Raw genomic sequence first — 15,384 nt, 5'->3', positions numbered from 1 at the left:
ATATCATGCAGGACGATCAAAGAAATTTTACATTAGCTATCCAAGACAGATTTCATTAGCTGTCATTAACAAAATTTCATTGACAAATTAGGTTTGAAAATCTGAAAATCAAAAGTATTTTAGAAGTAATATATCAGACTCTACATGGTCTAAATCAACTTTATTTTTGATAAATGATTTACAACATCTCAAGCTTTATTTAGATTTCCTGAATCTCGACATGTGCTTCTTTAGTGGTCCTCAGGATGTCTAATTCTTCCTATACATTTTGCAATATGGCAACTACCACTATCTCCATAGGTTCACTTATCTATTAGTGATGTTAATTCAAATCTGTAACAGGATTTTTAAAAATATAATCCTTGATGTACTGTAAAGAAAAAAAAATCCAGTTCTTTTTTGTTCCAATTTCCTTTAAAACAACTGAAATTCGAATCTGGAAAACATATCGCTGTAAATAAAACTTGGTCATGGGCAAAATAATGAAACGAAATGAATACCTTTAGGTCATGTAACATCTAGGCTAACAAATATGAGCATGAATTTCAATAAAATATATCAGGAAACGTTTTAAAGTTATACGGCTTTGATCAAATAAACTGATAAGTGAAAATACATTTTAGCTACCATAATATTCTTAATGTTACTACAAATAAAATCGTCTGTTTTATAGAGGCATGCAGCGTACTTCAAAGCCAATAAGGCAAACCAACGGCCGAGTGGTAAAGTCGCTGAACACTGATAGTTGGGTCTGAGGTTCGAATCCCACGAGGGCTGACTGCACGGGTGTTTTTGTGGCTTTCTTCATGTGTAACGAATATAAGAGCCACTTTCGATTAGAAAGTCCTCCACCAAGGCCGATAGTCCTCAAGAGCGTTGCCGTAATCATGTTAAACCACACCAAACAGAACAAAACTAATAAGAATTTGACAGTGTAATTCAAATAGTAGTAGTATAGAAATATTAGTCATTCCGCAATTTTATTTTTATTGATGTATAATCAGAAATATTATGATATCTAAAAATATTTTTTATATTTTAAATTAACTTTAAGGTTAAAACGGTTTAATTTACAAAATATTTTATTTTATCATTTTTTCCTATGATGTCAAGATAAAAATACAGCTATGATTAGGTCGATTCTCAAACTAGGATTTACATGAAAAATTCCTCACTAAATAAATAAATCAATAAAAGAGTTAAATGAGTTAAATTCTGAAAACATTTTTAAGAAATATTTAATTGTTTTCGAAAATAGGAAACTGAAAAATTTCAGAAAATATAGGGTCTAGAGAGAAACCTATTTAAATAGCACGATATAAAAATAAATCCTTTTAAATATATGATCAACATTATTTTAAGAATTACACGATGATCAAATTTTAATTTTTGGACTTAATTTAAAAGTGCAGTTCATTGACAATTTTAGGCTGTCAAGCATCGAAGAGGGTGAAAAATTATTATTCAAATTCGTTTCATAAAACCATTTAATTAAAAAGGTAAAGCAATCCACATTTCTCTCATCCTGGAGCTCTAAAAAATGTACTGAAATTTCTTTACTCTTCCATCGGTGATTGCGCAACAATTTTATTGATGTCCCACGCCGGATAAACCACCTGTTATCCAACAGAGGGCGCTGGTAGTCAAGCTACAAATTGCGCGGTTGGTTCTGAACTTGGCCCAGTAGGCCGACACACTACTCATCCTCTTCGGCATCTTTAGGACTTTGACAGTTACAGTTAACTGTGACGCTTGATTCCTTAAATAAAACAGACCCTTGCTACTGTTTATAGTTCCTTGAGATTCTTTTTTTTTTTCCTATGTTAGTGTCAGAAGGTGTTTCAAAGCAGGTGAGTGGATTTTTTTTTTTTTTTCTTTTTTTTTACTCAAAGCGAGTTTTGGAACTTAGTCAAAAGTGTTTATTCCTCTGGCAATGAAATTCGCTAAAGTTATACTCTATCTGTAGACGGAACTTTATTTTTACATATTTAAAAGGAATAATTTTGCTAGAAAGATTATAACAGAATAATTTGTTCTGATGTAAAAATTCAATTGGTTATATTAATTTGGACTTCTCCGAAGATTTTATTATTTATTTTATAAGAAAGTCATAATGGGTAAGTTACTGAACTCTGGTTAGTTCTGAAATTCGATTTGCTGCCTTGAAGAAGTAGCTCCTGAGTTGTAAAGTAATTTAAATTCCAATACTTGTTCAGTAGTTTGAAACATCCTTTGAAATTTTCTAGTAAAAAAGGAGAAAAATTATTCTAAAAGAATTTCTGAAATATATAACTGTTAAATGTAAACTTCAGCAGCTTGCCGTAACCGATAGAAAATTTAATATTCTAAAACACATTTAAATTTATGATACTATTTCGGTATATTTATCTTTATTGATAGCTCTCTTCTGAAATTCTTTATATTTTAAGGAGGGAAAAACTACTTGAATATTTCAGAAACTGTTTTATATTTTAGTTTTTATCAGAATATTATAACTTACTTTACTTCTAAAGTGCAAGAAAGTAAGTTATTTTTTATTTTCCTAAATTTCAAAAAATTTCTTACTATAACAGATAATTCATTTCGTACCATAATTATACAATTAAATTAAGAAAGTTTTTTAACAACCGTGATAATTCGGTTGGAAAAAAATGTATCTCCTGTGTTGTATGCATAAACGCCCTAAAGTGTTTCAAAGTATTCTAAATATTGTGAAATTTTGTTGTGATAAATCTTGAGTTTTTTAACGAATGTACTAATAATCTTTGTGCAAAATAATTATAAATTTGTTTTCGAATTATGACGTGTATTTATTACTGTACATTCTTGTTTATAAATTTTTTATCTGATTCTTAAAATATAATCTGACGACCTTCTGATGTTTGTCTTTGGTGTTTTCATTGTTTTTTTTTCAATATTAGTAACTAAAAATATGTAAAAGTTTATGTTTAGCATTTCATAAGATAAAATTGCCCGTTTTTATTGGTTAATATTGGTGAAACTGTAAAAATATTCTGGATAATTTGATCATGACTTGATTTAACATTTCTTATACTATTTTTATCACAAAATTAATTATTATTACGTGAATTCATTAATATATAAGAGATGAAAATTTCTTTCGCATGAAAAAAGTTTACATTTCATTTTCATTTTGTTAACTCGCTGTGTTAGGAAATAATATTAATTCTTATTTTGAACTTCAGTTTTCTTTATTTAGAAAGTGCCAAATATTTTACTGTACAATATAATTTTAGAATGTGTTTCTGTAAATGTTTTAGTACTTTATTACAGTTTTTTATAGATTGTGTTTTAAAATAATATGAAGTAGTTTTCTCAAAATCCTAGCTTTGTATGCTAAAATTGCTAGAAACATACCCAGATTCTCCAATTCATGTAACAGCCTGTATGAAGCATTTAATTTCCTTTTTTTTAATCTTGTTCATTTAAAGCGAAAACTATTGGAGTGAGTAATGTGTTGTCTATAATAAAGTAATTTGTTAACGTAATTGCTGTTTGCAGTTGAATGGCATAAACAGCTTTCTACAAACATCTTTCTCTGCAGACCGAGAAATTTTCCACAAATAGTGCTCAGCCGGTACTCTTGCTTTTTATATAAGTATATGTGGTAGTTTGTGGGTTTAAAATGTGCTACTGAAATTCAGTTTGCTGTGGTATTATTATTATTTAGCATATCTATTTGTTACCAACAGTAAGCTGTTTTTTTACGGCAATGGAATATTTAAAATATTACATGCTTTTCTACCACCGACTCAGTTTTGTGGACTTGAGCCACATAGCCATACAGTCACACAAACGACATTAATCTATCGGAGTTTACCGAGATGTCTGTATGGCATTTTGATTTGGCCATCGTAAAATATGCACAGGAAAACATCGTTAAAATTTACTGCTCATACAATCTGAAGAATAAGATTGCTATAGATTAAGACATTTTGTTAACAGCTTTATGTGTAAGCACTATGAACTTCTTGTACGCCGCCCAACCGGAATAGTAGTTAGTGACTATGACTGACGCACCAGATGGACCGGGTTCAAATCCTGGAGAAGACACGGATGTTTGTAAATGTACAGTATCTGTGTGGTAGGGCATATATAGCGGTAGAGGCTCTAAATATGTAGCGAGCCGAAAGCCCTCTTGAGAGGTTACTGCTAGAGGAAGAAGGGTTCGATATCCTTGGAACCGTGTTCCTGAGTCTTTTTTCTCAAAATTGGAGGGGGTGGGAGGAACTGAGCTGAAGTCGGACTATCACCTATATGGTGCTCAAGATTCTTGCCAATAACAGGCGCATTTGACTCTTTGCCACGATAAATGTCGTAGGCTTGTGGCCGTTGTCAGACAAATTAGACAAGTAACGACTACAAGACTTCTTGCTTATCTTCCTTTGCCTATAGTTACTTTCAGTTTTATAACAATGAGTGATCGCAATGTTTTTGTTCTTCGATATATGCGACGAATGATCAAAATGCTTTTGTTCAACATGTATGCAAACTACATACATGTGCACTGAGTGTATACATGTATACATGTGTAGGAGAGTTAATGTGTATTTGAAATAGGTATGATAACCAGAAGATTAATGATATTTATTGTATTGATTCTTCATCATGCACAGAAGATTTACTATGCAGCACTGAAATGCAATTTTGATAAGCTGTGTTACATATGATCTTACTTCTGCAGTCATTATAATAACTTTGTTTTAAAATTAAGTATTCAGATTGAGAAAAAGCCGGAAGCCCGTGTCCCTCGTTTGTTCGAATATTCAGAATTTTATTATATTCCATTTTCATAAAGTTTGACTATCACGTAATTGAAATCAGTTTTAAAGAATAAGTAAATTTTAAATTTTTAGCTCAAAATTTCTTAATAAAAATAAATATATTGGTGTCTACTGTGCATTCATAGCTATTCCGAAAATTATTAAAAATACTTATACGAGGAGAGATCCAAAAAAAAACGTTTACAAGGCAAATAAAAAAGTATTTATTAACAATAGAAACGAGATACAAATGGGAATCAAGAGACACATCTGGCCTTCACTTTTCCACATAGTCGCCAAACATGTTTAGGCATTTGTCAGAACGTTCGACCAACTTGTTTATCCCGTCTTGGTAGTAATCAGGGCCCTGCTCATTGAGTCATTACTCAGCAGCTGTTTTCACTGCATCGTTTGAGGTGAATTGTATAAGTATCGCTTGTATAAGTATCGCCATATAAGTATCGCTTCACTTGGAGCCAAATCGGGGCTGTATGGGGGGTGATTCTAGACCTCCCACTTGAACCTTTGCAGCAATTCTTGAGTCTGGCGAGCTGTATGGGGCCTGGCATTGTCATGCAGAAGAATGACACCATTGCTCAGTAATCCAGGCCGTTTGCGTCGGATGGCTTTACGCAATTTCATTAAGGTGGCACAATAACGATCGGCCTTAATGGTATGGCCACGCTCCCAATACTCGATTAGGGTAACACCAGTCGTATCCCAGAAAACGGTTGCCATCACTTTACCGGCAGAGAGTGTGACCTTAAACTTCTTCCTCGTCGGTGATCCAGCGTGTTTCCACTCCATCGTGGCTCTTTTGGATGTGGGGGTGAAGTGATGAAGCCATGTTTCATCACCGGTAACGATGCGATCAATGAAGTGTTGGCCGTCTGATTGGTATCGCTGAAGAAATGTGAGGCTGCACATCATTCGAGTGGCCTTATGCTCCGGCCTTATGCACGTGGAACCCAGCGGGCACAAACTTTGGAATATCGCACCTCATCGGTTACGATACGCTGCACGTTACCATAACTCAGGTCCAACTCTGAGGCAATCTCATGCACGGTTACTCGTTGATCCCTTTGGATGATTTCTTCAACACGTGCCGTATTGATATCCGTCCTTGAAGAACTAGGGCTGCCGCTCGCTGCCATATTGCGGTTTTCCACATGCTCCCTGCCCGCTTGATAAGAACGACACCATTTCGCTACGTGTTGTCTACTCATTGCTTTGTCCCCGTATACCTCAACGATCTGTCTGTGAATTTCGGATGCGGCCACATTCTTGGCCCATAAGGTTCGAATTACGGCTCGCACCTCTATGCGAGACCACTTTTCTAGATGTCGTGTCATTACTGTCGCTCTTAAGTGTCTACGTACTGACGCTACTTACTCGTAGAACCACTGTAGGACAACTAGCGCCATCTGTCAACCACCCTGGGTGGAAATAATCGCTCCACAATTATTACGTTTCAAATGCTTCTGCTTGTAACTTTTTCTTGGATCAACCTACGTAAAAGCACTAACACAGTTTTACTACATCTTATTCAATTTTATTTTAATTTAAGAGGGAATAGCCCATTTAATGTGGGTTCTGTTGACTTGTGTTACGCTGCAACGTAAATGATAATCATACCTGGAGGTTGTATTTTTGAAATAATTGTCCGGGGTTTCACTATGATTTTCTTTCTCTGTAAGTTATGTAAGATTTTCATACCTATAACAGTAGAGCTCCAATTATCCGAATGTATTGGAATCAGACCCCATTCGGATAATCAAAAATTCTGAAACTTGGTTTTTTTCCGAAGAAAAGGTTTACGTATACTTTAATTAAAATTCAGTATGTTGAAAATGGGAGAAAAAAAACTATTGCTAAAGAAACAGGTTTTAGTTAATTAGAATGAAAAGGCAACACTTTTACGCACATGTTATATGTACAATACGTACAAGTGCTCAAAGTCATTGCTTGCTGAACATCACAGTGAAAGTAGGCTTCATACGTTTTTTGAAGCAGCCAAGTCACGCATCCACTTGACAATGAGAAGTTGCATGAAGTTCACACTCCGGCTGATGTTCCATTCACTAAACGCAGTTTCAAGGCCGGCAAAAGCTTCACTAGCTGTAGGTCCCGTGTCTGCTTCAACATCGACATTAAGGACATCGATTTCCTCGAAACTTTCTTCTCTCACACTTTCAGTATGTTCATCATCATTTAGAATTTGAAACCCAGGGTCTGACGAATCACACACCATCCATTCTGCTGTATCCTCAGCATTAACTGAACATCCAGGAATTTTCAGAAGAATATGTTTCTTAATTCCTCAAGTGGTACGTCATCCTTATCTTTTCTTGTCTCTTCTCTCTCTCTCTCTTCTTCTGAAAGCGATTCGGATAGTCGATTTCGGATAATCGGAGTTGTACTGTAATTCTATATGTATAAACTCTCTCTCTCTCTCTCTCTCTATAGACTTTTCAGTGAAAGTAAGCCTTATGAGGCAAATTGTTCTGAATTCTTTGCCTTAACAGAATACGAGCACTAATCTCCTAACTATTACACTTTGTACAGCATTGAACGAGATTGATTATTGTAGTTGTCATTATTACGTGTTCTGATCTGCCGGATACGCCGGATGAGATCCATCCTTGCAAATATTCATACCTTATCTGAGTGCTGAGTACGGATCGAAGATTAAAGCAGTCAGTTGCCCCACCTCGATGTTAAGAGGGGGTGACAGTATGTGTAGTAGAAACCCAGGGGGGCTCCCAAAATGGATAGTGGTTAGTGACGCTGGCTGCCGTACCGAAGAACCCGGGTTCGGATCCCGAAGAAGGCATGAATGTTTGTAAATGTGTAATGTCTATGTGGCACGGGGGCACTCTAAATATGCGGAGAGCCGAAAGTCCCCTTGAGGTTGGTGGTGGAGAGAAGAGGGGGCGGAAGACTCTCGGAACTATCCTCCCGGAGTGCTATCCTTCAAAATAGGGGGTGGAACTTAGCAAAGTCGTACTGTCATCTATATGGTGCTCAAGAGTCTTGCCAACGACAAGCGCAGTCTTGACCCCTTGCCATGATAAATATCGTGGGCTTGCTTTGCTATGAGAGACCTGATATGATATTATTGTCGATAGGGTGGGATAAGCCACAAGCAACATAAACAGGAACCCCGACGGAATATAGGTTGACTATACTCAGCTAAGCATCTCTCTAACTTAGTGTTTCTTTCAGCATTAGATATAGGCCTTGAAAAAATTCCGAACTAGTGAAGATGTCCGAAGACAATATAGGCCGAGATCGTCTCTATTCCACCTGTCAGAAAAGACTCGTTTATCGATAGAAGTACCTCACGAGGCAAAACAAGCACAGCAAGTGTATTGGTTAGAAACTAATCGCTAACTTCAGGAATCTTAAGTGTTATCGACGAACGGACCATGTATGCATTTACGTAATTGTAGGATAGATGATAATCCGTAGAAAGTGGTCTGCTAAACACTTTGCTTGGACCTTTATAACTGTTGGCTATTGACGAGCCACATCCTTTGATGCCAATATTTAGCTGCAGCAGAGTATATTTTAACAGAAGTAAAATGATCACAGTTTTTCCTTAACAATAGCATTGGAGAAACATGTTGCTTATTCTACTTAATTATAGTAAAAGATGTCTTTAGTGATCCAGAATGGAGCATAAATACCGTTATTATTTTAATAAAGAATAAAATATTCTCTCTTTCTGCATTATTTACTGATATTAAATACCATTTTAAAAATAATGTCTGGCAAATGAGGAAGGAGCTTGTTAGCTTCGACTTGACGTGCTTCCTCTGGGGAATTCTCTATAACTCATGCTAGAAGTTTTTGTTCTGACTATTGAATGGCTCGTCAAATATTCGCTTTAAGTTATTGTATGGTTTATAGTTTATTTACGGGTGTTATTCTTTTTTAATTTGTAAGGTATTTATGATAATCAACCAGTTCTTTTATGTTGAAAATTTTTACTCTCCCTTTTCCCTTCCCGTTTTCCTGCTAGAATGCAAATTTATCTCGCATGTATATTAAGTCAGGATTTGAGACTGCTTTAGTCAGAGCCTGTTCCGCCTGCTGAAGGCCACGTTATTAGTTGATATTCTGCAATAGCCTTTTTGTTTACGGGCGTTGTTTTATTCTTAAAGATTGTGCTGTCATGTCGGTGTAGGGTAACACCAACTTGCACGCCTATTATCTCTGCGTAGCCTTTGGCTAAATAAGACTTAGTTTTAATTTAAAACTCTACTTCCGAGGTTACGCCATACATACTGGTCGAGACTGTAAGCACCAGAAGTGACTTCAGTTCAACTTATTCGAGTTCTTAATAAAGTGGTCTCTTACAATCTTAGCACGTTTCTGTTGCTAAACTACACATAGCGATAAATCTCTTACATGTATGTCGGAGGATTTGCCACAAGTTACATTTAGTTATAGGCACAATCCCTACAAATTAGTTCCAGAGAAAAGAATCTGTAATCTTTAAACCTGTCTTTATCAACTCGGAAATCGGGAAATTACGAGACTACCAAACATTTACCTGAAAACAGCCGTGTGTTTGTCATTGAAAATGTAAAACCGCAGAGTAAATTGTTAGAGCATGAGGCGCGTTCCTAAATCTAACGCCGTGGCAGAGTGCTCGTTGCATAGATATTGTTGCGAAAGGCCCAGCTGATGTAAGATAGCTTCCCTGCGAAGAGGTGTTAAGGTTGTCAAAAAGTAGCAGAGAGGGCAAGGTTGCCAGATTTGGCTCGATATTACTCGTTTGGCTGCATTTGGCGATATGCCATTGACGGAGCGAGAACAATCTAGAACGCATTCTTCGGGAATGTTATCAAGGGTAGGTTAAAGCTATATATACCCGGCCTGTCCTGGGCGAAGTAATATCTTAAGTTCAGTAATGTAGTTGAAGAGTGGAAGAAAACAGCTGCATTCTTAATTTTGTTTCAATATAGATTCCATCTAATACTAAATTTTATATTAAGAGCACGATAATCATTATTCATCAATAGCATGATCATTATCATTATGATGATAAAGTTATTCGCGGAAATGTGTACTAATTTCTTTCAAAGTACTTTCATTTTTTATATCAAAGTGTTCATTTCCAGGCACTTAGATACACATTTCGGAATTAAACAAAAACTTCGAAGTGAAACATGTTGGTGAAGTCCGTGAAACTCCTGAGTTATAAACCAGCGCAAGAGTTGTTTTATGAGTAAATTTTAAATTAAATTAAAATTGTTTTAGTGCTTTTGATTGTGTTATAGGCAAACCTTGGATCCGAATTAGGAACGTTAAAATAAATTTGTGATTTTTTTTTTCCTTTTATGGTATTCAAAATTATTTTATACGAATTATATCAAATGAATTTTTTAACTGTGTCACATATCAATCAAAATACAAATATCTGCTTTATAATTCAAAATATTGGATTATAAAAGCACACAAACAACCTTAATTACATCCTAAGTTAGGCGAATCATGAAATAATGCTTGAAAAATGCCCCTTAAAATCTTCGCCGCAGCGCTTCTAAAATCTAAGAAACGTTTATTACTTTAATGAAATTTAAATATTCAGATGGGGTAGATATGTTACTTCTTGTTTATAAATTGGTTTTAGGTTTTAAAATATTGCAAATTCAAATCTCGTAGTGAGATTATAATTAAAGTTAAATATTGACTTTGCAACTCTGATTGGTATAATGATAAGTGCTGTTCACTGAATTATGGCTGGGCTCAGGCTCGTAAACCGGAGGAGGCTTGCGTGCCTTTAAGCACGTAGTGTCTGTGTGGCAGGAGATCTCTCAAAATAAAATTCCGATCCGAAGGTACTTTCAAGAGGTTTGGTGGCAGGGGAAGAAGGGTAGGGTACTCTCAGATCCGTTCCTTTTGCATCCGCCGAAAACGTCGAAACCTTGTTAGATAAAATGCCTTAGAAGAAAAGAAGGCGAACAGAAAACATCGCGGTTTTAAGACATCATAGTATAAAAAAATTGTCGTCGATAGAGAAGCGGTTCAAAAACATCGTCGTAGAAAATATCGTAATAAAAAATAAAGCATCTGCAAAATCATCAATAACATCGCAGGCATCTATTTTCAAGCCTTAAAATTTGTAAATTCGTGAGCGCTAGAAGGAACAAGGAATGTTTTTAACCTGCGTACTTCCTATTTTTGAATTAAGGGGCTCATACACCTTAAACCCCTTATGATCTTCGAATATGTGACTGTTGCAAGTATTGGGATATTTTAGTTATTTTAAAAGCAATTACTTCCAACTTTTTACAGCTGACTACATAATACAGCTACTTTAGAAACTAGTAACCAGAAAGTGTGTGTTGCCACAAATATTTTTGTAATTTAATCCGCTTTGTGACAAAAGTTTTCGTCATGTTTCCACCTTGCGCGCATGATATTTTAAAAATGGCTAATGGTACATACTTGAAATTGGATGGAATTCTTTATATGGCCACTATTTTCTAACTGAACCGAAAATTTGATGAATATTTTAGTATTAAAAAAATTTATGTTCGAAAACATTACAGATTTTTTTAATAAAATACATTTTATAAACTCGACTCAAAATAAAATAAAAATTTAACATGACATTTTTAGAATTTTAGGTTCACAGTAGTTTCCAGATGTTATAAAAGTTATATATTAAATATGGAATTAAATTATGCAACGGAATGTTTTAAACTGTGCGCGCCAGGTGGAAACATGACGAAAAATGTTGTCAAAAAGCGGATTAAATTATCAAAATATTTGAGGCAACACAAACTTTCTGATGACTATTTCAGAAAGCAGCTATATTATATAGTCAGCTGTAAAACGTTGGAGGTAATTGCTTTTAAAATAAATAAATTATTCCAGTTCTTGCAACAGTCACATATTCGAAGATCTTATGGGTTTTAAGGTGTATGAGTCCCCTTAACTAAAAAACGTTTGCACAAGAAGCAAGAAGGAGACTTAAACATTCCAAAGTTGAAAACCAGTAGAACATTAATGCAACGTATAAGAGTTAAAGGAATTTTAAACTTATGTTGTTAAATATTATTCAATTGTTTTCTTTTATAAAGTTGTGTTGTTAGTTTTTCATAAAACGTATAGTTGGAGAAAGATTAGAAAAGGAAGAATGAGTAACTAAATGAGGTTTCTTATTTTAAATTGTTTAATTAATTGTTAAATTTTAAAATAATTTTCTTTTACTTTACTTATCTGAAATTCGTTTTTAAACTATATTTTTCATGAAAAACTCCAATACAGCTTATAAAAGAGATTAATTAAATAATGACTTTTAATAGTTAACTACTACATAAATTTAAATTTCCATTAACTATTTCCTAGTCATTTTCTGTTTTTGAATTTTCTTTACGTTTCCTTCTTGATTTTTTTGTAAAAATTTATTTGTTAACTCAAAAATATAAAATATGTAGGTAACAATATTTCTTATTTTTTCCAACCCATACAAATCATTATACGAATAAACATTTCAAACTTTTAAAACCTGAAAAAGATATGTTTGCGATGTTATCGTCATGCGATATTTTGTAGATGCATTATTTTAAAGCCATATTTTCTACGGCGATGTTTTAAAACTGTCAAAGTTTTAAACCGCTTTATTTTCGACGACGATATTTTGTACCACGGTGTTTTAGAACTGTGATGTTTTTTCTTTGCTTTATTTTCTCCCACGGAGTTTTGTACCACGACGTTTTCGCCTTGCGTTGTTTTCTCCGTTACGTTTCCGTCCGCGATGTTTTCGGTGGATACCTTCATCTCTTGGACCATAACCTTTTTGACTAACGTTATTGAAGCCGATCTAATTTTCGTGTCACGATGTTTTAGAACTAGGATGATTTCTCTTCGCTTTCTTTCGTCCCACGATGTTTTCTCCTTGCGTTGTTTTCTCCGCAACGTTTTCGTCCGCTATGTTTCACCCTGTAACTGTTTCCCGGGGTGTCTCCATCAAACCTGAGATAAAATTTCCCTATCCTCATATGTATGAAATCGGTCTTTCTCTATAGTGCACCTTGGTACCATTTTCAGTGATGAGACGACTAAATAACCGATGGGTATTGGTCATTCACATAGAATACATTACGTTGCATGTGCCTTGTCATTTGGATCAACAACGACATATTTTACCTTAAAACAAACATGAAAATCAAACCGGCGCGGACACTTAGCCGACGGGGCACTTAACCGACAAGACATTTAGCCGGCTGGGAAACTTAGCCGACATGAACACTTAGCCGACAGGACATTTAGCCGACAGGGACACTTAGCCGACAGGACATTTAGCCGACAAGACACAATGTTATATTAATGTTTTCTTATAAAATATAACTTTTCGCAATATCTGTTAAAAATGTATAAATTTTCATTTCATTTTTCATTTAATTTAGTTTTTTTTCTCTTTCTCGTTTTCGGTTTAGCTTTAAGGATAATTTTTGAAGATTATATTAAAACGTAATTAAGTGACTGTAATCATATTAAACGTAATTAAGAGCTTTTTCAATTTGGCCAATGTACACCAAACAGCACGACACATATCAAACAATGCTAAAATAACACAATAATGATTAGCCCATATGAGATCTTTGAGAATCGAAAAATGAATTTTACTGATAGGTAAAAGAAATGACTTAAATATTGAACTTATGGAGTAGTCGAGAAATTTTGTAATTGATAGTTTAAATAATTTTTGGGTACGTGTCAGTTAAACGTCAATGTCGACTTAGTAACCTGTTGACTAAATGTCTTGATAGTCAAGTATCCCGTAGCTAAATGTCCTGACAGGTAACTCTCTGTGTCGGGTAACTGGCCGTGTCGGCTAAATGTGCTGTCGGCTAAGTGTCTTTGTCGACTAAGTGTCTTTGTCGGCTAAATGTCTTGTCGGCTAACTGTCCGTGCCGGCTAAATGACCTATCCGCTAAGTGTCTGCGTCGGCTAAATGTCCTGTCGGCTAAGTTTCCGTGTCGGCTAAGTGTCCGTGTCCTCTAAATGCCCTGTCGGCTAACTGGTGTCGGTTAAGTGTCCCGTCGGTTAAGTGGTTGTCGTCTAAGTGTCACGGACCCGTTGGCGACGGTGATGAGGCGACTCCATGTATTGACTTGACCAAACTGATTTGTTGCGTTTGGGTAGGTTGTATATTACTTACTGCATATAAAACTAAAAACAAATTTATTATAAATCTAATAGAAGCCTTGTTAACAATGCATAACGAAACCAATTAGTATTGAAAACATAGGAAAGATAATATTGTTTTCATTATGTGAGGTTCTTGCTTGCTGCAGGAATCTCTCTAGTTGAGAGTTCAAGAGCGTTCTCTGTTCTTGCTCTGTCTGAAACATCCTTCAGACTGAATTAGTTATATCATGTTAATTTTTCAGTTGTATTTTGCGTCCTCTGATTCGTTATAGTTGAAACGATATCATATAAGCAATATGATGGTTGCGTTAGTTGGCCTTCTGACTTCGAGAGGCCTTGATGACAAACACAGTCCAAATCGCTGAAAATGCCTACATAGATCATGAAGTTGTGACTTATGTTATGTTAAATGGCGGTGTTACTGAAAAAAATATTGCTTCTGCAATGCCAAAGCATGTCATATCACACCTCATAACAGCTCGAAAGCTGAGACTTGTGGGGGACCGAATGCATGAATTTCTTATCTTTGTGTGGTGCGCCGCACGTCCAAAGGCATGCGAATTTTGGCCAGTATTTTATTCTTCATGAAACCATGTTAAGCCTGGATATAGAATTAGCAACTAATAGTCATTTTATATTGCATCATTCATAAATTACCACTCAACAAATAAGACATACATTTAATATTTTTAATGTTTTCTTGAGAAGTTTATGAAATTCTAATTACTACTGGTATAAATATTATATTAATTTATTTTTTATTGGAAGTCTTTATTTACTCTCAAAGTTAACTAAAATCAAGTTCGTATTCTTTGTTTCCAGTAACATATGCTAATTTAATGCACCGAATTAACATCTGATAATTTTTTGGTAAAAAATACTAGACATTAAAATTTCCTACTTTCCTCCATAATAACTCTTGTTCTTTACGAACGAACAAACATTTTGAAAAACGTACAAAGAGAACTGTTTAGACGACTTAAAATTCTACTCGATAAATATTTCAGAATTTCAAAGATTAGATCATTTTAAAAGGAAAATCTTGCTGTCTTGGGTTTCTTGATGATTCGAATACTGGTATTTTCGTAGTTAGTTTTTCAACTGAATGCCAAGTTTTTGCTGTAAGGATAATAACAAAACTGGACAAGAAAATGTTGCGGAGTAAAGTTAAAATTTTATAAGATTGTTTATTATGACTTTTTTGGTAAATGGTTATACCTTTTGCATTTAAGCTGGTTCAGACAGTGAACACACCAGCACTGAGAACTGAACGAAAACTTAGAACAAAGAGTATATACAACCGAATGTTGTATTATTAAATTCGACAAGGCTGAAATGAGTTCTGAAACTAGCCATCAGTTACTTTTGAGAATAATATTGAAATAATATTTTGGTAATTTTTCTTTTCTTTTTCGGAAAATCTTAATGG

At 34.8% G+C, this 15,384-nt stretch overlaps 2 protein-coding genes across 9 annotated transcripts in view; one reads left to right on the top strand and one right to left on the bottom strand.

The window, feature by feature from the left end:
- The first annotated feature begins 1,682 nt into the window (after window positions 1-1,682).
- Window positions 1,683-15,384, top strand: part of LOC118181291 (FMRFamide receptor-like) — a 647,035-nt gene continuing 633,333 nt past the window's right edge. For 6 of the 8 annotated variants that reach the window (XM_085806839.1, XM_085806834.1, XM_085806838.1 and 3 more), the window contains exon 1: window positions 1,683-1,850. The gene's annotated coding sequence lies outside the window, so the exon portion shown is untranslated. Of the gene's footprint in view, window positions 1,851-1,977; window positions 2,118-15,384 lie in introns of those variants that run through there. The other 2 variants (XM_085806836.1, XM_085806833.1) reach the window with 1 other exon arrangement.
- Window positions 5,738-6,136, bottom strand: LOC146993735 (protein GVQW3-like). The gene has a single exon (XM_085827418.1). It carries the CDS (start codon window positions 6,134-6,136, stop codon window positions 5,738-5,740), a length of 399 nt encoding a protein of 132 aa, XP_085683544.1.

The sequence above is a fragment of the Stegodyphus dumicola genome, chromosome 12 (genome assembly GCF_044657685.1).
Source record: "Stegodyphus dumicola isolate Sdum_Otavi_A_Nest chromosome 12, ASM4465768v1".
NCBI lineage: Eukaryota > Metazoa > Arthropoda > Arachnida > Araneae > Eresidae > Stegodyphus > Stegodyphus dumicola.
This window is presented reverse-complemented; position numbering and strand designations above follow the sequence as displayed.

Excerpts from the sequence above, each read along its gene's own strand:
- LOC146993735 (XM_085827418.1), bottom strand. The coding sequence starts at position 6,136 with ATGACACGACATCTAGAAAAGTGGTCTCGCATAGAGGTGCGAGCCGTA.